The following is a 24,804-nucleotide window of genomic DNA, read 5'->3' as shown; positions in this document are numbered from 1 at the left end:
TCTTTTTGAGTGGGTGGTAATAGGTTGGAATCTCATTGATCAACGTATCTACCAAATATTACCCAATTCTCCACGTTGAAATGACGTGGTGTGCCCAATGGGTCATAGAAGGAGGAGTGTGATCACTCAATAGTCGTAGGAAAACAGTGTGTTCAATAGTTCAGAAGACCTCTTTGACTAACTACCCATCACCAAACTGAACGACACTGCAGCTCAACAAACTCTGCTCTGATTGGCTCAAACCAATCATAAAACCCCACGGAGCCAATAAGCACCATTAATACTGATTCCCCAAGTGTTACCAAATGAATAATGGAGGACTAGTTCCGCACCCCTGTAACTCTGTGTGTAGGACACACAGTGTGATGCCAAAGGTGGTTTAGAAATCCTCTGAGAATGAAGGATAGAGAATGCAAAGTAGCTACTCTGTGTACGCACTGTGTCTGAGGAGCGGATCAGGGGGAGAGAAAGCAGGAGGAGAGCTCATTTTCTCAGTTACACTGTCAAGGGTAATTTTCCATGCTGCTGCCTGCCAGCCTCCAGTTTTGGCTAAGCTACTGTGAGCCATGACCGCTAGGCTATATGTCTTCTCCTGACACTTTTTTGTGTGTTTTTTGTTGTGTGGAATACGCCTGTAGCCTATTTCGTATGCTCCTACAAGAACGCATTGAAAATGTTCCCTGAGGGTCATTCTTGAATTGCTGTGGCATCCGTGGCACTCGCCTTTGAATAAAACTTTTTAAATGACAAATAGTTTTTGTTTATATCTGACCATTTATCAAATGTAGAGTTGTAGTGACGTTGTAGTGACGTTGTAGTGACATGTTTTGGGGATTTAGAGATACTGTATCTAGCTATTATTTGGAATGCTATAGAGTGAACAAAATTATTTAATATATAGATCAATAAAAACAAAGATGGCTCTTCAAATAGCAATTTATTTGAAATAATATACTGTTTTCCCTCAGTTTTATGTCATTGGTGTTACTGCCTTCAAATCACCCATTTCAAAGGACCTTGAGCATTCCCCAATGGCAAACTGTTATCAGGGAAGGGGTTTATACTAAAGAAAATGATTAGCTAATACATTTGTGTCTAAATCCAAAGTCTCACTTGGTGTTACTCAATTTAAATGAAGGGAAATAATATTGTGTACAAAATTATTAACCATATTACTTCTATTGCAGGGTTACGACGGTCAACCTCACTCTCAACAACGACGTCTTTAGACTGTCGTGTTGACACAGGCGTAGGCACGTGAGTAGCCTGTGTCACGGTCTCGCCGTGTTGTTGTGTGGGTGCCGGCTGAGTCAGTGTCCTGAGAACGTGACTGTGAGCCCCTAGGTGATGACTGCTGGTGTCCGGGTGTCACCCAGTAACAGTTCTGGACTACTCACGACTGGTGCTTTTGTCAGTGTTTCTTTACTCAACAGTAACTGATCTGTGTGCCTTTTCCAGATGACCTCCGCTGCAGTCTGGACAGTGTAGGACACAGGAACAGTCTGAGCAAGGACTGCTGCAGGAACCCACTTTGGTCATTTTGAGGTAGTTCCTAGCTAAGACAGTATCTCCCGGATTGAAAGCTCAGTCCTGAAAGCTCATGACGTTTGACTTGACTCTCCTGTTGACATATCGCCCTGTGTTCTTTGCGTTTGGATGTTTGTGCAGATCGAATCTTGTGCATAGATCTCTCTTCATGAGTACCTAAGCAGGTAAAAAAGCTTGGGGGTTGCATGAGGAGTGAGCTGTTCACACATTGGTTCAGTGTCCCTTGACCCTGAGACACTTTTAAGGCATGTTTCATGGTCTGTACAAACCTCTCCTCCAGCTCGTTGGTTGATGTATGATACGGTGCCAACCTGATGTGCTGGACACCATTCACCTATAGGAAGGTGGCCATTTCTTGGGAAACTAGCTGCGGTCCGTTGTCGCTAACGAGTTGGAGTAGCCGAACCAGCTAAACATGATGGTCTTCTCTGCAGTAGTAGATCTCATGATGACACCCACTGGCCACTTGCTATGAGCAGCCACAACCACGAGAAAGATTTGGTCTAGAAACGGACCTTCAGGCATTATACCTAAAGTGGACATTGCCATTGGCTGCATGCAGTCGCATTAAGAGAAATCCCATGCAGCCTTGTTTAGAAGTTCGAACACTGGAATGTGAGATGTAATCTACACCTCGATTATGATAGAAATCCTCATTATTTCGTTGAACGATTTTCTACATTGCCGACACTTTCTCATTCTGAACTTCTAACGCGAGTGGGGCAGGTGTGGCTTCATGACAATGATCACAAGCGCAGCTGCTCACTGATTTGACGGCTTCAACGCAGTTCCACCTCCGACAATGCCAAAACATCTGCTATGCTGGTGTCTGCTATCGCCGGTTAATGCTTGATCTGATTGAATCTAGGCCTAGGACTAAAGTATATTGTGATCAGAGGGTATTGTCTGCAGAGGTTTGTCAGTAGGGTCATCATTCAGACCTTGATCAGAGGACTAAACCCAACTGGAGACCAGTAGTCTGATCCAAGGCAACATAAAATGGCCACTCATCTCCATCAAGGGCAGCCTACCAAGTATTGATGTCACTTCCAGACTACAAGAGAACGGAGAGGTCAAGTCTTTTACAGGATAAAAGCCCAATGGAACTAGCAGGGAGGGTTGCCTGACTCATTCTGCATTCAACAACGACACAACGATTTCTGTTGCTTTTCCAAAACCACGAGAAGTTGGCATGAATGGAAACAGACCGGAATCCAGGCTATTTTGATAGCACCGTATGAAAAACAATATGATGATGACGACGATCTCTCATATCCTAAGAAAAAGTGTCATGATGTGAATGGTCCTTGGTAATGACGGCAATGAGGCGGTTGCCATGGTGCCAGCCAGGCACTTAATAGGGTGATTCATCATTAGCCGTCTCTGGCGGAGGAGAGCTGGCAGCCACGCTCAAATTGCTGCTGACCAGCAAACTCCTGTGAAAACACCTAGCATCTTTCACACCACGAGTTTGTGTCAAATGGCACCATGTTCCCTATACAGTGCACTACTTTTGACCAGAGCCCTGTGGGCCCTGGTCAAAAGTAGTGCAATATAAAGGCAAGTGTATAGGGTGCCATTTGGGACATAACCCACTGTGTTAAGAAACATTGGATGACACCCTCCATTTGTACCCAACTTTCTATTATCCAAATGGCAGCCCGTTAGCCTTTTAGCTCACACTGAAGATTTTCCCATAGGTGCAACACTTGGCATGGTCCCTGGGCTTCCTTGATAAAGAGAGAACCTGACAGACAACAACATTACTGTATTTAACCGAACATCCTTCTGAATGTTTCAGTGCTATGGATGCCTCATTATTCATGAGGATAACACACCAGCAGCTCGGCAAGGTGCTTTTCTAACAAGGCAAACCAGTTATTCTAAGCATTTTCCCACCTCATGGTCAATTCGTTACTGTTTGTGTGTCACACCATTGCTGAGAATGTGCGCAACTTTTTTCCCCCTTCCCGTAGTGGGGCCTCTAATGGCAGACTACATGGGCTATAGAAAAAACCTGAACCTCTTATATGGTAGGCTATTCAAAACACGCATGAATTATCTGGGAAGCAATTATTATTCCATATGTTTGTGTCCCTATTTTTAAAAACGAATGAATATGTACTCAATTTTCTTTCTTTTTTAACCAAAGAATTAGATAATCCCTCGTAATTTATTAAACGCTTGTGAAACGTTCAAGACAAAACAGGTGCACTTCAAGCAAACCAGAAGTCTATATTGCACAAAAGGTTCCAGTAAAAAGTGGCGTATGGGCATTTCTTTGAACTGATGATTCAATATTCCCGATGCGTCATTTCCTTAAAAGGAAACAGCCAAGCATTTTTAATATCTTCCAATTGTATCTTCTACGTTCCAATATTTTCTATGATATTATATATATATATATTTATTAGAGGACGTTATGCATGCTGGAATTACAGAATTAGTATGTAAAAAGTGAGACTCGGTGACTCGGGGCTACTCACCCCGCTCAACTTGGTCTCTAGCGCGTTGCAGCTGGTGGTCTGTCGCTATCTCTCCTATCACTATAAGCATGTAGTAGTTCCCTTGGTTGAAAGGGGGTCCTTGGCGCCGCTGCTCTCCAAGGTCCTGAATTCGCTTCTCGAACCCTAGTTGCTTGCTGCTCTCGTCCTCCTGCACTGCCGAGAGCTCACCTCGAGCAGGGATCTCCATGGCAACAATCCCGAGAGCAGACGCCTGGGACGGGTCTATCTCCATGACAACTTCCAGGAGCACGGTGTGTGCAGGGGCAAAGGTAGGGGAGGGCTCGCAGGGGTATCATAACGTTCACTTTTGGAGCTGTTTACTTCCATTTGATTGGTCGAAACGCCCATGCAGCAGGGTGATGTCACATATTGAGTCATTGGGCATGTCCAAGGGGAGTACCTTGATTTTAGAACCCCACCCCAAAGTACGATTACGTTTAATTCTCAAAGGTACCAATGGGCTGACATCTGCAGCATCTCAAAGTTTATTTTCAGTAGCCTATATTGTCCACTCTGAGAACAAAACACATGCACACACACACACACACACACACACACAAATACACACGAACATGCACACACACACACACAAACACACACATCAAATAGCATTTTAGCAGTTTGTCAAAGTGTGTTTGTGTTAGTCTCTGCCCAAGATGGCAGATTAAGGTGCCTGTATAGTACCAGTGTAATTCCAAAGCCACAGCAAACTGCTGACTCCCCTGCTAAAATGTGCAAATTTCTCAGACATTTTGGCGATGCCAGCTCATGCCAGGCTCAGACTGGCATTAAAGCAGATGGCTTGCTGCAATGCTGCCTCAGAGATCCGCCCATTGTATGTTTTTCTGGATCTGTCAGACAAGGTAGGATTAATTATAAACATTGACAAAAATGCTGAGAAAGACTATAAGCCTATTTTTTGGGGGGTATGTTGTCAACATCAAAGTTTAAAAAAATATTTTTTAGGGATGTTAAAATAAAAAAGCCTTAGTCATCGTGATACGACTCAACAACACTAATGCAACGGGTCAGATTAAAAGTCTATTGATTTGCCCCGTTTTTATTAAGATGGATAAAATGTGGTAAATAAAAATGCAACTATGTAATATGTAAGGAAGTTATTTTTCTGCTCCAGATGACTTTGCACCCCGTTTCCAATTTCTGATTTGTTCAATGTACTAACCCAGGCAATCTTGCACAGTGGATGAGCTAGGCCTAAAATGATCAGTGGGAAATTAAGTCATTAATTGCTATTTCCCATTCAGGCCATGCAGTGAGTTCAATGTAAAGGCCAGTCTTGAAATGGTCTCTTTATTATCTGCCTAATTCAGCTTTTCTCCTTGTTAAGCTTGGTTCTGTCCAATATGGCACCCTATTCCCTATATAGTCTACTACTTATGACCTGGGCCCATAAAGCTCTGCTCAAAAGTAGTGCACTATGTAAGGAATAGAGTGGCATTTGGGACACTGCCCTTGTCCCTGCTGTTCACACATCTAAATATATACCAGAGGGAGTTGCAGCAGAAACCATCACGATGATAACATGACCCTTTTATGAAGGTTGATGCAATTGGGTTAAAACACTGCAGTTCCAAAATTCCAATGGGCTATTATATTTCAGGTTATTTTGGGGGGTAATTAACTGTGTGCAATTTCCTGTGTGTGTGCACGCACGTGTGTGTAACAGAGAGAGAGACAGACAGAGACACAGACAGACAGACAGACAGACAGACAGAGAAGGAAGTTCAGCATTACAGCGATTTAAATTTAAAAGCAATGTTCCCTTTAAATTGCTATAGCGCAATCTGTAAATGCTTAATTTAACAGGTTTCAATCCAACCTTTTTTTTCCAACAAAGTACATGTTGGATAAAACATGTCAAATTTTATCGGTAAACTTTCCAAATTTAGACCAAAATAAATATGCTAGACAAGCTGGGATATTGTGTATGTAAAATCAATAATGCGAAAAATGGCCGAGGAAACGTTTTTCTGCGCAAATATTGATATAATAACCTTCGAAGTAAACTTGGGAGTCATGCGATGAGTCTCTGTGGTCCTCCCACTATGACTCGGGAAAGCATGCAGTTTATTAGGCTACAGATTAAATGAATGATGATGAACTTCACAGCGTAGTGAAAATGAAAGGTGATGAGGTTGATGCTCCTTTCCAATAAATATCGAGGGTCTTATTCTGGTGACATGATCGATGCTTGCCTGCCTTTGCTTGGCTGCTGTTTGAGAAACAAAAATAATCTTTCTCTTTTGTCCATAACAATCTCATGATGTAGGCTATACTCGCACTGTCTCTGTGAGCTGTTGGCTAAGGCACAATTGCCAATACCAGAGTGGGCACATTCGCTATATAATGCCACATTTTTGTGACAAAACCATCAGTAGAGTTGAAAATGCATGGAAACACATTTAACTTAGATTTTTTATTATTATTTATTTTTTATACAGTACATGGGAATTTAACCATAAACGTTATTTGGATGTGTACTGCGTCATCATGCAACAACAACAAAAATTCTGCAACAAGTCAATTTGATGGAAACATCTCTGATGGGGAAATGCGCATATTGTTTTTACACAGAATTGAGAATATTCGCCAAATTGGATGGAAACCTAGCTACTGAGAGAGACCTGAGAGAGAAACTGAATCAGAGCGAGATTGAATCAGTCATTCATAGATTGGTCATTTGAGTACATACCCCAAGCAGTAAATGTATAGATGCAGGTACATGTGTATGATACAGCACCGTACAGTGAGTCAGCACTTCATTCCAGCATATTCCAGAAACGCCACCATGCTGCCCTCTACTGGCAAACATGTCTCTCCTCATTAAAAAAAAAGGTATACTCTTGTCATCCATGTCTCTGCAGTGGTGCAAGTTATGATAGGTCAAATCCCAAGTTTTTTAGAGAGCTATCAGCTAAACTTCTAATATAATAACAATATGCCATTTAGCAGATGCTTTTATCCAAAGTGACTTACAGCCATGTATGCATATATTCTACATACGGGTAGTCCCAGGAATCAACCTCAGTATCCTGGCGTTGCAAGCGCCATCCTATACCAACTGAGGTAGGTGATGCCATTCCAATAGTGTCAAGAATAAGTTAGTATATAACTCCTGAAGATTTGGAGTGTCCTCTGCTTGTCATCGATTACCTTAGGAGTTGGTAAGACAGCACACACAGATCTGGGTGCAGGCTTTGACTACAACTATTGATAACACCCCAAACTTCCTGGACAGAAAAACCACAACAATATGTTTTGTCTGCAAATATACAGTTACACAGCCACCGGCCTCCTTGTTCCCTCCCTTCATTGACTTGCCAAAGATGTTCAGACTCAGAGACCGTTCCTCGCCTCCTCTGACCGTAATTGCTTCGTTTGACTTATAAATAGCTCCCCTGCCGTGTAATGTACCTGTAAAGCGTCAGGATAATTTCCCTGGGTCTCTGTGTCTGGCTCTGTGTGTGTCCTGTGCTCGGATTGATCAGTGTGCAAGGTCGGGTGGTTGACGGGTTAGCTGGGACACTGTCTGGCCCCATTTGGTGATGGTGGAGAATAAAAGGAAAACAGGAGGAGGCTGGGTTGTTATTCTGGGCTGCAGCCAGACTCCCCTGGGGAGAGAAGAATGAGCCTCACCTGCTGTTCAGTCTTTACTGCAAAGTCACTGCAGCGACAGTGGAGTAATAATAATAATAAAAATAATAATCATTAGGTGGGTGCTTACATTTGTCCTATTTCTCTAATGTACAAGTTTTTTTGTTTGTTGCATATCCCACTCCCCCGGAGAGTGGGGTCAGAGCCAGGGATCAGCCATTACCGACAGTGACCTTAGAGCAATTAGGGTTACGTGTCTTGCTCAAGGGCACAGACATATTTTTTCACCTAGTCAGCTCGGGATTTGAACCAGCAACGTTTCAGTTACTGGTCCAACACTCCGAACCGCTAGGCTACCTGCCACCCTAATGGGTCAATGGCTAAGCTACAGGGAACATCCAATGTACTACATTTGTGAAGAAAATACAATGAAGGCCACGCTGCATTTCAACATTGTCCCTATTCGAAATACTTTAGATTTGCATGCTTCCGTCCTAGTTTCCTAGACGTGTAGAGCACGTCGGTATAGAGAAAGTGTAGAGCGTGTCGGTTCTGATATCACTAGATTGGTAAAAGCAACTCAACAGAAGCATTGCTCTTATCTATCCAATCATGTAAGATCAGGGATCACTTCAAGGAAATTATGGATTTAAAAAAAAAAAAGTTTTAACAGGGCCAAAGTAGCCCTTTGAGACATCACTGATGAAAAGATCCTGAGTAAACTTATGATCTCAATTTAAAACACAAAAATTGTATCAATTAAAGCAACCATTTTTATTAGATAGACACTAAGTTAATAGTTAACATTGAAATACAAAAGGCAATATATAATTCTCCACTCCCAATACATTGCAGGCAAATGGTCATATTCACACAGATATTAAGAAAACTAAATATATTTCAATATCAAGTAACAATGATTCAGAAAATTAAATATTTACCCATTAGTAAACCATTAGCTTGAATATTACATTCTTCATTAGAGTTATTGATTTGCTTAGTTGATCTCGGACAATTGTTACATTTAAACCGACAATGAATACATACTCTTGTGAAGGTGACAAATGAAAATGACAAAATAGATAGTTTACATCAATCCATTCACAAATAATTTAGGCGCTGGTCTTCCTCTAGGAAACTTAGGGGAAAATGTATTCTGTTACAGTAGCTAGGTTTCCATCCAATTGACGACAGATTTTCATCCGAATATTCAAAAATCCGCACAAAAACAATACTACACACATTTTCCCACAGGAGTTACGTTTCCATCAAATTGATTTGTGGATAAAATGCTGGGCGTGATGACATATTGGACATAAAAATAACTTTTGCGGTTAAATTCCCATTTTCTTTTTAAAGAAAAAAAAAGGAATGGGTTTCCATCGTATTTTCAACTCTACTGATTTTTTGTCACAACAAACGTTGCGTTACACAGAGAATGTGCCCATTCTGGTTTTGGCACGTGTGCTCTAGCCAACAGCTCGCAGATACAGTGCAGGTATAACCTACTACACGATGAGATGATTAAAATGGACAAAAAGAGCAAGATTATGTTTGTCAAACGGCAGCCAAAAATCACCAAAATAAGACCCTCAATATTTATTGGAAAGGAGCATCAAGCCCATCACCTTGCACTTTCACCACCCTGTGAAGTTCATCATAATTTATTTCATCTGTAGCCGAATAAACTGCATGTTTTCTCAACGAGCAGTAATGGGAGGACCACACAACATGACTCCCAAGTTTTTATTTTTTTCTCTCTCTCGATATGATGGTTATTATTCACCTCTATTGCTCGCGTAATTCATTTCATTGCCATAAAAAGAGCCCACCTTGCCTAGAGTTTTTTGTTCTGTCGATATTTTAAAAAAATTAAATAAAAAATCAAACATCTACTTTACACTCATTCAAAAAGTTGGATGGAAACCTGGTTATTAAGAAATACTTTACTTTTATTTTTTTTAACCACTCAGCACTACCTTATCCAGCTTTGACTGACAACCACTTCCCCCTGAAGTATATTTTTTTTTAATCAAAGTGGAGCAAAAATCTATTTCGCATTGTTCACGTTTAGTCTTAGTGGCAAATCCATAGAATACAACAAAGCAATCATTTGTAGTTAGGATTAGGAATGTCAGTCTAACCGATACCTTTTTCACACTACTGAGCTAAGCTGAGCTGTACTGCACTGGCCTGGTTACTCATCCTCCATAGTTGACTGAACCGTACTGGAAAGAATAATGTGAAAAGAAAACACGACACGGGTCGACACGATACTACGAAAAGGTATTTGTCTCAATTCTCTTTCAATTCTTCCTTCAATCATGTAATTTTCCCCATAAAAAAAAGGTTAAGGCTTGGTTACCGTAGGAACCAATGGCAACAGAGGCAAACTCAATAGGTGACACCTCACACAGGCATTGGTCAAGGCTTTGGTCAAGGCACAGGTCAAGGCACAGGTCACAGCTTTGGTTAAAGGTAGAGTCCACGCCAAAATCCAAGTTTGCCAGATGCCACCATACCGTAAAAGGTGTGACTATCAAAGAGTGGGCCTTTAAATTGTAAGCAGAGTCTATTCCGTGCCATCTGCACTAAGATCCCCATTGGTTTGGGATTGAGACCGAAAAGTTTCTTTGAATGCATTTGTAGTGATATCACAGACGTTGTGAAATAGACCACTTTGAGGATATGAAAATGACAAAACTTTGGTTTCGGGGTGAACTGTCCCTTTAAGTTGTATGGGACAGTATATACTGACAAACCAACATATATTCAACCCATTCTTACACAACACCAGTCTCTCATTGCCAAAGCCAATAAGCAGACAAACACAGAAGGCACTTTCTACAATGTGAAAAGATTGAAAACCAAAGTACCTCGTTTTGACGAGAACTGTCTGAAAAGGCTAACGAAATGGTGTAAATCTGAAAAGGACATTAGATTGTGATGCGCAAGTATAATGGCAAATGTGCATTTAATAATTACAGTAGCCCTGGTAACTAATAACCTAGGTGATTATCATAGTTCTAGACTGAGTGCCCACTAAACTAAACTTCATGCATGATGCTTTTCATTCAGGTATCACCCTACTGAACGCAAACACTCATTCTCTTCATTAGCACGTTGAAATTGAAGGATGCTGAAAAGCCACCATCGTTGGAGTCCCAACATGTGGTTACTTAACAACAGTCAGACATGAGAGCAGGTATATACACAAAGACTGAATTGACAACATGCATAAAGCAAACAAAACACGCCATCTTCTCTATGACACGACCAGGACACACACACACCTAAAAGAGAACATCGACACACACGAACAGAGGACATTGCAAAAAAAGAAAAAGTGCACACATACTGAAAAACATCGCAAGATTTCGCAATCATTCGACTTTCCATTCGGAAAAAGCACAGCGGGGACAATTTCCTACTCAAGTGCCCTTTTTTTGTGTGTGGGGGGGGGGGGGGGCTGTCAGGTGACCACAGCTCTTATATTTAAAAAAAGAACAGATCCCAGATCAGGCCTTACGGAAACCCCCGGCAGACAGACTGCTGGTCAAGTCAATGGTGGTTTCTTCGACGGAGGCTCCATGGTATGACCTATAAGGGATTGCTGACAGCAGGTTGTGGGGGATCCATCCCCATCCCAGAAAGGTGGTGTGTTGGTGGGCGTTGGGATGGATGGAAGAGGGGAAGGGCGTATCTGGGGGGTTAAGTTAGCCCGGGCCTGGGTCTAGTTGTTCCCCTGAAAAGCTCCGGAGGCGGCGGAGGAGGCTGCGGAGGTGGCGGCCGTCTGGAAGGACTTGTTGGTGAGCACGCCCTGGGAGAACTCCTGCTGGGCCTTCTGGAAGCTGGCCCCGGTACGCCGGTACTGGCTGTGCACCTGGGAAAGGAGGAGACCCAGGCATTAGGGTCTATAGATTCTATACTGATAGGTGTAGAGGTGGTATTTGTATTATGGCTGGGATAATATACCAGTATCGCGATACTCATTAGTATCGTGGGCAAGGAAACCAAACACAAAGAAGAATTTACTTCTTTAGGAAAACAGCCCTAATGTTGGAAACAAACATCATTATGTTGTCATCCAGAGTCACATGTATTTATTTTCCATGCTGTGGCACAACATTACATTTTTTTAAATATTTTTTTTTACATACAGCAGGTTATTTTTTTTCATCATTTTTGCCAAAACATCCCGGCCCTAATTTGTAGTGGGATGTAGCAGTCAGTCTTTATTGTCGAATGTAGAACATAAACTGAGCGAGTACGTTAGTCAATTGCAGTCATGTAGAGTACCAGTCATGGCTTCTCGTAAGAACGATATACCGTAGCTTGAACAGAAGTGAACAATGGGATTTGTAGTCATCACGTCGATACAAGTTTACAGTAAAGCACCAGTCATACTGGAGAAAAAAAAAATTGTGCTCAGTCACAAGTAAAAAAAAAAAACTGTTTTGTCCCCAAGTCTGGATATGTACAGTTATGACATACAGGTAGGTACTGTAACGCCACATACCATCTTCAGTAGGATGACTGACAGCACAGCGCAGACGGTGAAGAAGCAAGCCACCACGATCATGATGGCTCCCACTGCCTTGTTGGTGCTGATGATGGTGAACGAGGCGATCCAACCACTTGGAATCAAAGAGAGGGATCCATATAGGGTCATTCGTTTCATTTAGTCTAATATGTGAATGTATTGTCCAATGGAATTATGTTCTAAAATGTATGTTATTCACCATTGAACCATATTCTTTGGTTTCAATTCACAATATTTATAGAATTTCCCAAAATACTCTATTTCATTGACGATGAGGGGGGGGGGGGGGGGGGGTCTAATTTATGAAAAATATTTTCAGATAAGTTAATTGATCAACTATTCAAAGCAATGCATCTGTTGAGTTCTGCTAGATTGTACTAAGCTATTCACTTTTAACAATGAACCACCTGGAGGTCATCCTCAGCGACATTTATGTATCCCTTATTTTACCAGGTAAGTTGACTGAGAACACGTTCTCATTTGCAGCAACGACCTGGGGAATACTTACAGGGGAGAGGAGGGGGATGAATGAGCCAATTGTAAACTGGGAATTATTAGGTGACCGTGATGATTTGAGGGCCAGATTGGGAATTTATCCAGGACACCGGGGTTAACACTCTTACGATAAGTGCCATGTGATCTTTAATGACCTCAGAGAGTCAGGACACCTGTTTAACGTCCCACAGCACCCTACACAGGGCAGGGGTTTTGGGATATTTTTTTAGACCAGAAGAAAGAGTGCCTCCTACTGGCCCTCCAACACCACTTCCAGCAGCATCTGGTCTCCCATCCAGGAACTGACCAGGACCAACCCTGCTTAGCTTCAGAAGCAAGCCAGCAGTGGTATGCAGGGTGGTATGCTGCTGGCATACACCATTCTAACTAAGAGCCAAATTGTAAGCAGAGTAAGAAGCTTCATGTTTAAATCAGATAAAGGAAAGCACAACTGAACAGCTGGATAGGAAGTAAGAAAGACCCGAGGCCTTGGGAGAATCTCAATTGCATTTCCTTGATTCCCAACCTTCTCATACAACGGGTTCCGAGAAGGAGGTGAGGAAAGAGGATGCAAGGAATCAAGCAAATGCAATTTACATTCTCCCCCCTTTTTGAATTGCATTTTTCCCCCAGAAACATCCACTTGGCCGACCTAAACAAATAGGATGGATAGGTGTAAGCAAAATGGTGATGTTTCTGCCTAGCCTCACCACAGGACATAGGGGACCGTTCACCATATTGCTTGCTTACACCCACTGTATCTAATTCGCTCAAATCTGCCAACACTGACGATGGGGGGGGGGGGGGTTTCTGGATGGGCTTCTAGTATTGGAAGAGGGCCAGGAGAGGAGAGTTACTGCAGGAAGAGCAGAAGGAGCCAAAGCCTCTCACTTACAGAGGAGTCTTTATGAGGAAAGAGAGACTCTAGTAGGAGGTAATCTGTCAAAGACATGACATGAAGAGAGAGAGCGGAGATGGGCGAGATATAGAGAAATAGAGAGAAATCTCAAAGGCCGGCATGTACACCTCTGTACGTATTCACAGAGGTGCAAACAAACACGGGCACACACACAGGCACGCACAAAAACACATATGTGCACGCACAACCCCCCTCCACACATACAGATTGAAGACATGCAAAAAAAATTAAATACATCTTTAGCGTCCCATTCACTCAGACCCACCTGTTTCCCCACTTGGGGATGCCCACAGACTGGATGACGAACAACACCACTTGGCAGAAGAACACAAAGAAGAACAAGAAGAAACTGAAGGAGCTGTCCGTCCTGCAAAAGAAGTGAGAGCGAGGGCACACAGGGTTGAGCAAACTCACATTGGATGTCAATTCCATAACAGAATCAGGCAGTTCAACCCTTCATTTTACGAACTACTCTGTCCCTCCGTGTCTGGTCCATCCCTTACAGGTATTTGGCTATTGGACAGGATGCCATCAACATAAAAAATGTCATGTACATTGTACTACTGGGCATGAAAGTCAAGACTGAAAAATAATTAGGTCAGTCAATCCTGGTACTCACTTGAAGGCCTTGTAGACGGGTCTGTACCAGCAGAGGAAGGAGCAGGGGGCGAACAGGATGAACCAGAGGATGGACAGGCCAAAGTCCACACCGTACGCGGAATCCGCAGTGAAGTAGGCCAAACATGCCAGCAGGTTGAGGAACAGAGTCACGCAGTGGACTGGAGGGAGGGAGAGGGTTGCGTTCATTAGGCACCAAATGGAAGAAAACTGACTGAAACATGGCGAGGCAACCTGGTCTCATTTTTGTTTTCCGTTGCAAAACTTATGGAATTGTTTTAAGAGGGTCATACCATGGATCATTTAGCTATTTGATTTGGAATTTTATGGCCCGGTACCAGGATACCTTCAGACAAGTCTTGTGGACGTTGTAAAGCAAAACATGTACAACATCTACGCGTTTGTGACAGTCTCAGCTTTTTTGATGGCGGAGTCATATTAGTTTGGAGCCCAAACCGTTCGGACGCTACAGACAGAAGTTGGCAAATCGGCGGTACCAAGTTCAGACGAGGCCCGTGAAAACGTATCCTGGCCTGACAAACACCGCTGTAGCTCCGCCACCTTCCACCGAAGATGCGGGAAGGCCAACATGGGAGGATGTGGGAGGATACAGTACATCTGTAGCTTAAACTGACAGCTTTTCAATGGGGATTTTGTTATTCTGCTCTTTAGACTTCCACGCGGACATAAACTCGATGGGGTATTAAAGAAGGGTGGGCAGTGCGTCACATTACAATATAAGTCAGCATCTTTGCGGGATTTAACAAAGTAACAAACCCGTCTCTGTGGTAGTACTGCATGCGCGCACACACACACACACACACGACAGTATACTTACACATCCACAGATAGTAAATCATCTTGCAGACCTTCTGGTACTCCACGGGAATCTCCTCTGAGAAGTCCTGGTAGAAGCAAGGCTTGATGGGAAAGATCTTGGGAAGAGGTGGCCAGTTGTTTTCTTTGCCTATTACAATAGAAATTCATTGATTAACATTCAATCAATCACTTTTTCCAACAGCTCCATTGCCAAAATGTTAAATGTATCCTGATTGATCCTCCTCTTTCCCAAGAAGATGATTCCATTCATGAATTAGAATTTTAATTCACTTCCTGGCTTGCCTGAAATGAAGTGGGCATTGACCCCGTCCCTGCTGTAGAGGTAAGGAATGTCAGAGGCAGGGTTGGGGTCAATTCCATTTATTCAGGAAGTGAAATTGAAATTGCAAACTGAAATTCCAGCAATTGCAGTTGTTCTTCCTGAATTACTACATGAAAGTCCTGGAACTTCTGTTATCCTCCTGAATTGCTTGAATTGAAATTGACCCTAAAACTTGTTGAGAAGGTAGGATATCTTCAGAGCGCGAGCGGTGTATACAAGGCGTGGCATTGTATAGGGAGAGAATAGAGTGAAGGGGAGTGACCTGTGGAGGCTCCCCTGCTCTGAAGTGCCTGCTCTCTGCGATCCAGGTCTGCAGCCTTCCTCTCCAGCTCCTCCTGCTGCCTCAGCAGGCTGGCCTGGGCTGCAGCCGCCGTGGCCTGCAGAGACGGAAGGGGAGAGAGGACAGGTCACATTTAGTCTGTGTGGTTCACATACATGTATGATAATAATATTAACGTAATCAGTGACTTATCTCATGAAACCACACAAATAGTTTTAGGCAAACAATATATGCTTTTGCTGACAGTAGATGTGTCCCCTTTCTGTCCACTGAGGTCATTTCTGGACTATAAATCTGTCCATTTAAGGGAGCCCTTTTGGCACCCCCAGAAGCAAAAAAATCCATATAGCTTAAATCAGTATGGCCAGGAAGACAGCCAAATGTGAAAAAGTCTATATTTTCAGTCTCATGCGAAGACGTTGATGGCTTTTGGTTTCATAGTGAACTAGTGACAAGCGCCATCACTGACCTTTGGGCCGGGCTCTGTGGACGGCTGGAGCACGGCCGGCTGGGAAAGGGTGGTGGAAGCCGGAATGGTGGGCCCTGATAGGCCAGCCTGAAACAGGAAAGACACATGGCAGACTGAAAAAGGTGGGACAAACACCAACACACAATACAGCAATCTGTGATCAACGGGCATCAATCTAGTCCACATGAGTTACTGTAGTTTTAATCAGTGAGTGGTTTGGTTTGTTGTATTACAGAGTGTGTATGTGTGCGTTCATGCTAGGGTAAAAAGCAGGTCATCTTACCGTCTGATGGTCTGGGAAAGGGTTAAATTGCTCAATGTGGTCTACACCAGAGTTGGTCACTTGTGTAACTGAGGGATCCTGAAACAAAACAACACATTTTCTCTTCAATATTATGGGCAAGTCCACAGTTATGCTTTGACTCAGATGTTTCACTTGAAAATGTATGCCAAATGAAAAACTTTGGATTTCAAAGTTTAACAAATTATACAACTCTATGCACAAGGACTACTTTGAACGATTTACACAGAATTTCACAAAAACACATTTATTGTAAGAATTGCGCAGATGCATATTTAATGCGACCACGCTTTCCAAAAAATTCAGTTAAATATCTACTCTGAATTAAGATTCAACGAATTCTCCAGAAAGAATGTCAGCTATGACATGAAAAAAAAAAATGTTGTTGTTTATTGAACTACAGTAGGTGAATCAGATTTACATCTGGTAACAGAATTACATCATGGGTCTTTGATCTGTACTATACAGAAATGCATAATTATGAATGTCATTCTCTTCATGGTGATGCATCCTGAATAGATACACAAAGATAGAAATATGCAATATCCTTATTTTGCATATTTTGGTAATATTCTACACACTGGCTATTATTGTAATGAGCTCCGTCCCGAAACAAGACTACATTTGGTTGGTCCGAACCAGACCAAATCTGAAACAATCACAGAAGTTTGTTTCACAAGTTTGGACATTACAGCTCACTATAGTACGGTAGATATGTTAAGTACAGTACAATACATTGTACAGTACTGCGCTCTACTTTCTTTTACTGTGTAAATTTGAGAAACATAGACATCTATGATTGGTCCAATTTGGTCTCTCCCGCTTTGTTTAAAGAAAAAAACAGTTATGAGCTGAACATAACAATATGCCAGTGGATGGGAGGACAGTAGCAAGTTACCCAACTGTGGTTTGTGACTACTATGATTTCCCATTGTAGCCAATTCAGTTGCAGTAATTCCAACACTGATTTTTCAATAATTCAGTTACTGATGAAGTGTTTTTATTTATTTTTTAAATCACTTAATAATTAAACTTCATATCAGTAAAAACACAAACTAATTGGTAGGTCTACCCTTATCTGTTAGTTTTGTTATTCTCCCTACTCAAGAGGGAGAGAAATGAGAAAATATCTTAAAAGGTATTTGGATTTTTTGGTAACAGAGTTACAAGGCACAAAGCAAATGTTTCTTGAACTTACAGAAGGCAAATCATTTCTCCAAAACCAAATATAGGTGTTGATATTAATTGGCATGGGTCTTTACGTCAACATTATTCTGTTTTGATCCATTTCTAATAAAATATTAAGACTTTTTCTGGTAGATGACCCTTTCTCCATCTGTTTGACCAGAAATCAAAGCCTTTTTCCAATCCTGAAAATTAGGAATAAACAAATGGTTTAAACATTTATATATGCCTTCATTTCTCAAAAAGAAAGACTACTAAGCTTGTATTGGACATGCACCTGTTTGACTTCACATGTTGTTGCTCGTGGGTCCTTTTAGACGGAAACGCCAATATGCAACACTCATTCTTATTATTACGACATAATCGTCTCATCTAATAGGCCTATTGATCCGTCACGGGAAAGAATGCGACGGAACATTGACAATGTTCACGTGACGCACGTAGCCTTTCATTTCAGAGCTCACGTAAAAAGAGAGTGCTTATGAATTCTTGTGATATCGAATAGCTCAAGACGTTTCATTTCCTGAAGTCAAAAAAAGAAATGTAGCAAAAATGTAAAATCAGGGACAACCACATTCATCCCGGAGTCCAGTTTGACTTAATATTTCAGTGGGCATCAGAGAAAAGATTGATGTTAGCCTAAGATAGGCTAATTATTTACAGGACCGTTTAGAAAACTTCCAAGTAAAGGCTGAATGACCCCTGGCCCGAGAGCAGAGCAATACAAACAAACAAAATCCAGAAGAGACATGGGGGTTGATATGAACAGGTGGGAGTCGGTCTGCTCTCAGCACATGATAATGTGTCACACGAAGTCATGTGACACAGACTTTATAATCTGATTTGCGTAGTAGCCATCAGCCCCTCTGACACACCTGGCAGCTTTCCCAAGAAGGATGAAGAGACATCCCTGCCATTTAACAATTCAATCAGATAATTAGATGGCAAACCTTGGTAATCATTGGTGACCACAAAAATATGGATACAGTGCATTCGGAGAGTATTCAGACTAGAGGTAGACCGATTAGGTTTTTCTCAACGCTGATACCGATTATTGGAGGACCAAAAAAAAGCCGATACCGATTAATCGGACAATTTTTAAAATGTATTTGTAATAATGACAATTACAACAATACTGAATGAACACTTATTTTAACTTAATATAATACATCAATAAAATATATTTAGCCTCAAATAAATAATGAAACATGTTCAATTTGGTTTAAATAATGCAAAAACAAAGAAAGTAAAAGGGGAATATGTGCCATGTAAGAAAGCTAACGTTTAAGTTCCTTGCTCAGAACATGAGAACATATGAAAGCTGGTGGTTCCTTTTAACATGAGTTTTCAATATTCCCAGGTAAAAAGTTTTAGGTTGTAGTTATTATAGGAATTTATAGGACTATTTCTCTCTCTATACCATTTGTATTTCATATACCTTTTGACTATTGGATGTTCTTATAGGCACTTTAGTATTGCCAGTGTAACAGTATAGCTTCCGTCCTTCTCCTCGCCCCTACCTGGGCTCGAAACTAGGAACACATCGAGCGTTACCCATCGCTCCACAAAATCAGAGCAGAGCAAGGGGAACAACTACTCCAAGTCTCAGAGCAAGTGACGTTTGAAACACTATTAGCACTCCACCAATGCAGCACTCCACCAATCAGACCTTTATGGTAGAGTGGCTAACTAGCTAGCCATTTCACATTGGTTACACCAGCCTAATCTTGGGAGTTGATAGGCTTGAAGTCATAAACAGCGCAATGCTTGAAGCATTGCAAAGAGCTGCTGGCAAAATGCACGAAATTGCTGTTTGAATGAATGCTTACGAGCCTGCTGCTGCCTCAGTCAGACTGCTCTATCAAATCAGACTTAATTATAACATAATAACACACAGAAATACGAGCCTTTGGTCATTAATATGGTCGAATACGGAAACTATCATCTCGAAAACAAGACGTTTATTCTTTCAGTGAAATACGGAACCGTTCCGTATTTTATCTGACGGGTGGCATCCTTAAGTCTAAATATTCCTGTTACATTGCACAACCTTCAATGTTATGTCATAATTACGTACAATTCTGGCAAAGATCTGGGGAAGGGTACCAAAACATCTCTGTAGCATTGAAGGTCCCCAAGAACAGTGGCCTCCACTATTCTTAAATGGAAGAGGTCTGCAATCACCAAGACTCTTAATAGAGCTGGCCGCCCGGGCCAAACTGAGCAATCAGGGGAGGACGGCCTTGGTCAGAGAGGTGATCAAGAACCAGAAGATCACTCTGAGTGACAGAGTTTCTCTGTGGAGATGGGAGAACCTTCTAGAAGGACAACCATCTATGCAGCACTCCACCAATCAGACCTTTATGGTAGAGTGGCCAGACAGATGCCACTCCTCAGTAAAAGGCACATGACAGCCCACTTGGATTCTCTGTTCTGATGAAACCGAGATTGAACTCATTGGCCTGAATGTCAAGCGTCACGTCTGGAGGAAACCTGGCACCATGCCTACAGTGAAACATGGTGGTGGCAGCATCATGCTGTGGGGATATTTTTCAGTGGCAGGAACTGGGAGTCTAGTCAGGATTGAGGGAAAGATGAACGGAGAGAGAGATCCTTGATGAAGTCCTGTGAAGTCCTGAGCACTCTGGAGCAGGTTCTCAGACTGGGGCAAAGGTTCACCATCCAACAGGACAACAACCCTAAGCACACAGCCAAGACAATGCAGGAGTGGCTTCGGGACAAGTCTCTGAATGTCCTTGAGTGGCCCAGCCAGAGTCCGGACTTGAACCCAATGGAACATCGCTGGAGAGAACTGAAAATAGCTGTGCAGCGATGCTCCTCATCCAACCTGACAGAGCTTGAGAGGATCTGCAGAAAAGAATGGGAGAAACTCCAGAAAATACAGTTGTGCCAAGCTTGTAGCGTCATAATCAAGAAGACTCTAGGCTGTGATCGCTGCCAAAGGTGCTTCAACAAAGTACTGAGTAAAGGGTCTGAATACTTATGTGTGTGTGTGTGTATATATATATATATATATATATATATATATATATATATATATATATATATATATATATATATATATATATATATATTTTTTTTTTAACAATTTCTAAAAACCTGTTTTTGCTTTGTCATTGTGGGGTATTGTGTGTATATTGATGAGAAAATGTTATGAATTTTAGAATAAGGCTGTAACGTAACAAAATGTGGAAAAAGTCATGGGGTCTGAATTCCTTCAGAATGCACTGTATGTTTGAGGTAGTTTGGGAGACAAATGATGACGGCAGAAACATACATAAGCCAAATAACGATAATAAGGTGTAGGCCTAACCACAACAAGAAATACAAGACGGGACGCTCTCTCAACAATACAGTAATAACAACCAGGGAGTGGTGTTGTCTATAGAGAAACCAGTAAACTAGCCTAGCAGCCTACTAGAAAGTAGACTTTGACAACGTTACACCAGACATTCCTATATAGGCCACCCTGGCAGTGTGTGCGTGGTCACCAATGATTACCAAGGTTTTCCTGTTTCACAAACCCACAGCTAAAGGCAAACTCGTATCTAATCCAACGGCGAGTCAGACTTCATATCCGAATTCATAATTGAGTAATAACGCCCAGAATTGCAATATCAGACATGTGAACAGCAGCTGTGAACTGTAGGCTGAGCTATTTGTTCAGGCGCATACACACCCCGCAAGCAAACAGTCAGTACCATTGCGAACTAGAGACAGCGAAAGTACAGGAAGAGCGATTTCTTTGCAACTCTTAGCTACCATTAAAGTAATTGTAGGTCTGAATCAAAATGTGACGTGGTTACAGTAATACTGTTTTTCACTCTACAAGTAACAAACACAGCCTACTTGGTATTTGGTTTCTGTAAGTTCTGATTGAAACAGTGGATATGATTTGTTAAGCCTAGATTTTGCATTCTGTCAACATTACACACTAGGCCAGTCCTTTAACTGATGGCAAACGTACTGAAAATTGGTATTGTACACTAAAGTAAGCAGCATTCTATATGCAGAGGTATTGTTAGAATATACTGTAAAATACTCAAATACTCAACCACCCTACTGTTTAATGGACTTACCAGCTGTGGCTCTAGCCAATAGAAGAAGTTTGATCTACTCTACATAGTAATGAGTCACAGGAAACATTACAGAATTTTGCAGAGTTGCAAGATCTCTAGCATTCATTCGGACAAATTCAGCCTACTGCTCTTGATCAAAGATAATTTATATTCATGCCTAGCCTATATGCTATCTCGCTGCTGTGCAATTGAGTTTGTTCAGCTTATCTCTCTCACACTTCCTTGATGACCAGTGTGGGCATAAGCATGTTCAATTAATTTTGTTAAAATCTATAGAGAGATAGGCCATTTGTAAAAAAAAGTGCAGCTGAACTGTAGACCTACAGCCTAGACATCATGGAAGCAATGAAGTCAGTCCACACAGCCTGGTCTCAAACTAGACGTAACATAGTACAGTAAACGTACATCCAGGACTCTCAAATTACACTGAACAAAAATATAAAACACAGCATGTAAAGTGAAGTCACCAGAAATGTCACCCATTGAGCGAGTTTGGGATGCTCTGGATCGACATGTACAACAGCATGTTCCAGTTCCCACCAATATCCAGCAACTTCGCACAGCCATTGAAGAGGAGTGGGACAACATTCCAACGGCCACAGTCAACAGCCTGATCAACTCTATGTGAAGGAGATGTGTCGCGCTGCATGAGGCAAAATGGTGGTCACACCAGATACTGACTAGTTTGCTGATCTACGCCCCTACCTTTTACTTAAGGTAACTGTGACCAACAGATGCATATCTGTATTAACAGAAATCCATAGATTAGGGTCTAATGAATTTATTTAAATTAACTGATTTCCTTATATGAACTGTAACTCAGTCAAATCTTTGAAATTGTTGCATGTTGCGTTTATATTTTTGTTCAGTATATGTGTACACTTCTGTGTGTGTGTGTGTGTGTGTGTGCATGTCTGTGTGTAGTGTTTTTGTGTACCATTTTAATTAGGAAAGCAACAGTATTCTGATGCCCTGTGTATTTACTTGAGAGTGTGTGTAAGACTATGTATACTTTTCTGTCTGTCTACCTGTGAACTGTCTGTAAAATCTTTGAAATTGTACCATGTTGCGTTTATATTTTTGTTTCATGTAGAATTAATTATATTCTAGGTCATCATGAATCTCATCACGGGCAACTTTAGCAACTTCATACTACTTTTTAGCTACTTAGCATGTTAGCTAACACTCCCCTAACCCTTAACCCCACTAACATTAGCCACCTAGTTAGTGTTAGCAACGATGCTTCAGAAGAGATGGGAAACTCCACTGGAATCCTATTATGTATTTTGCACATGCCAGGTCAACAGGCTGTGCGGTGCATTCTGGGGTATTTTGGGACAAAGAGAATTGTCCTTCAAGGAGTGAATGGGAGTCAATTGAGCACTAGCTCAACAACCCAACATTAGCATGAATTTCATCAACATCACAAATATTTTCCGAGATGTGAGATAATTAACTTGCTATCTGTATTATTGTATAGCTTTGGAATCGTGACATCATGTACTGTCAGGGAAAATAGGCAAGCTTCTCGACTCATAACCTGACTAAGTGAAGGGATTGCGTGACAATTATCTTAGCAACCGCGTGATGCGGCATAACAACGTGAACACAATTGGTCGATAGTCTGCTGCTTGGGGTATTATATTTGACACATTCCTCCATTGATTGCACAATGGGGTTTCCGATCTCCTTTCTCTAATATCTCTGGTGTTAGCAACCTAGCTAATGTTGCCCAAACAAATATGAATTTGTAACATATCATACGCTTTGCAAATTCATAACATATCATACAAAATGGATGATGGACATCCACAAAATAATGCATATCATATGAAACGGAACAAATATCAGACCAATAGGAGTGTATCGGATTTACATGTACTATGATATGTCTACCCCTGAGTCCAGGTTGGTTCCCATCTAAAGGTAAGCTGAATTGTGTAGGTTTCGGTTGATGAAAAACAGATGATACAGACAATGTGCTCACTAACAGTAGCCTACCCCAAGATCGTATAGCCTATGCGTGCTAACTTGTGGAATTCCATATTATTTTGAAAGGAAGTAGTAGACCAGTGTATCAGCTTGTAAACTATTTACTTTATCAAATTTGTATTTAGCTACATTTGCAACTTCCTGTAGCTGAGAGAATGGCGAAACCCCACCCTCATTTGCAGACAATGACAAATTAGAGGCTGAAGCTTTGTCAATCATGCCACGTCGCCCGAATTAAACCCGGAATACACCCAACATGTTTCTTTGTGTTACTTTTTAGCAAATATTGGTTAAAAGTTAGCAGCAACTTTGTATCAACTCTAGTGTGGAATGAAAGGGTCTTACTTGGAAAGGGTTGACATTGGACGAATCTGCAAATGGGTTATCGTCAAATCCCGACATTTTAATGGCGTTTTATAGATCTCCTCAAAGTATAAACAAAACACAGTCCTCCTATCGTTTGATATGCTCCTTTTTATCGCACTGGTAACTTCCTGAAATGGAGTTTAGTGCGCAGACGTTGGTTACGTATGAGATGACGTCTACCTACGTCATTTGGCTAGTCAAGTAAGGCCCCCCACCTTTAGATCAAAATAGGTGTTTTGGGAGACGGCATGTCTCCGATTTATTTACAAAGCAAATAGACAAAACATGTGTGCATGTCTTTAATACTATTTTGAAACAATTCGATGTGTATTAATGGCACTAGCCAGACCTATGGTTAAAAATACAATAATTTGGAAAATTCCCCCCTTAGGCTAATGTTGACAAGGTCAAGGCAATTTTTTTTAAAGAAACGATTATTTGAATTTGATCAGTAAACTGCAGCAGAGGGAAATACATACATTTGTTGAAAGTAACATATACGGCATGTATATGTTACTTTCAACAAATGTATGTATTTCCCTCTGCTGCAGTTTACTGATCAAATTCAAATAATCGTTTCTTTAAAAAAAATTGCCTTGACCTTGTCAACAACAACTGGAAACTCAGAACTCGGAAATCTCCAACTGATTTTCAGGTCGGAAAGTCGGTGCTCTAAAAAAATGACAGAGTATCCGATTTGTTAT

The 24,804-nt window shown here is 41.5% G+C and overlaps 2 protein-coding genes across 2 annotated transcripts in view; both read right to left on the bottom strand.

Moving 5' to 3' along the window:
* The window catches only part of LOC110491898 (uncharacterized), a 73,463-nt gene extending 65,834 nt beyond the window's left edge, over window positions 1–7,629 (bottom strand). Inside the window, exon 1 of the mRNA XM_036950930.2 lies at window positions 4,035–7,629. Within this exon, the coding sequence (XP_036806825.2) occupies window positions 4,035–4,287 (253 nt within the window). The 5' untranslated portion in view covers window positions 4,288–7,629. The remainder of the gene's footprint in view (window positions 1–4,034) is intronic.
* A 796-nt stretch (window positions 7,630–8,425) lies between these two features.
* scamp2 (secretory carrier membrane protein 2) lies at window positions 8,426–24,616 on the bottom strand. The gene is made up of 9 exons (XM_036950922.2): window positions 24,080–24,616; window positions 16,440–16,517; window positions 16,157–16,243; window positions 15,670–15,784; window positions 15,084–15,212; window positions 14,247–14,406; window positions 13,893–13,994; window positions 12,190–12,307; window positions 8,426–11,553 (listed from the first exon to the last, which is right to left on the bottom strand). Exons 1-9 carry the CDS (start codon window positions 24,134–24,136, stop codon window positions 11,404–11,406), a joined length of 996 nt encoding a protein of 331 aa, XP_036806817.1. The 5' UTR covers window positions 24,137–24,616; the 3' UTR covers window positions 8,426–11,403.
* Window positions 24,617–24,804: the final 188 nt, after the last annotated feature.

Source organism: Oncorhynchus mykiss, chromosome 2 (genome assembly GCF_057628025.1).
Source record: "Oncorhynchus mykiss isolate SJ-2025 chromosome 2, ASM5762802v1, whole genome shotgun sequence".
Classification (NCBI taxonomy): Eukaryota; Metazoa; Chordata; class Actinopteri; order Salmoniformes; family Salmonidae; genus Oncorhynchus; species Oncorhynchus mykiss.
Note: the sequence above shows the minus strand (reverse complement) of the source record. Positions and strands in the feature narration are given on the sequence as shown.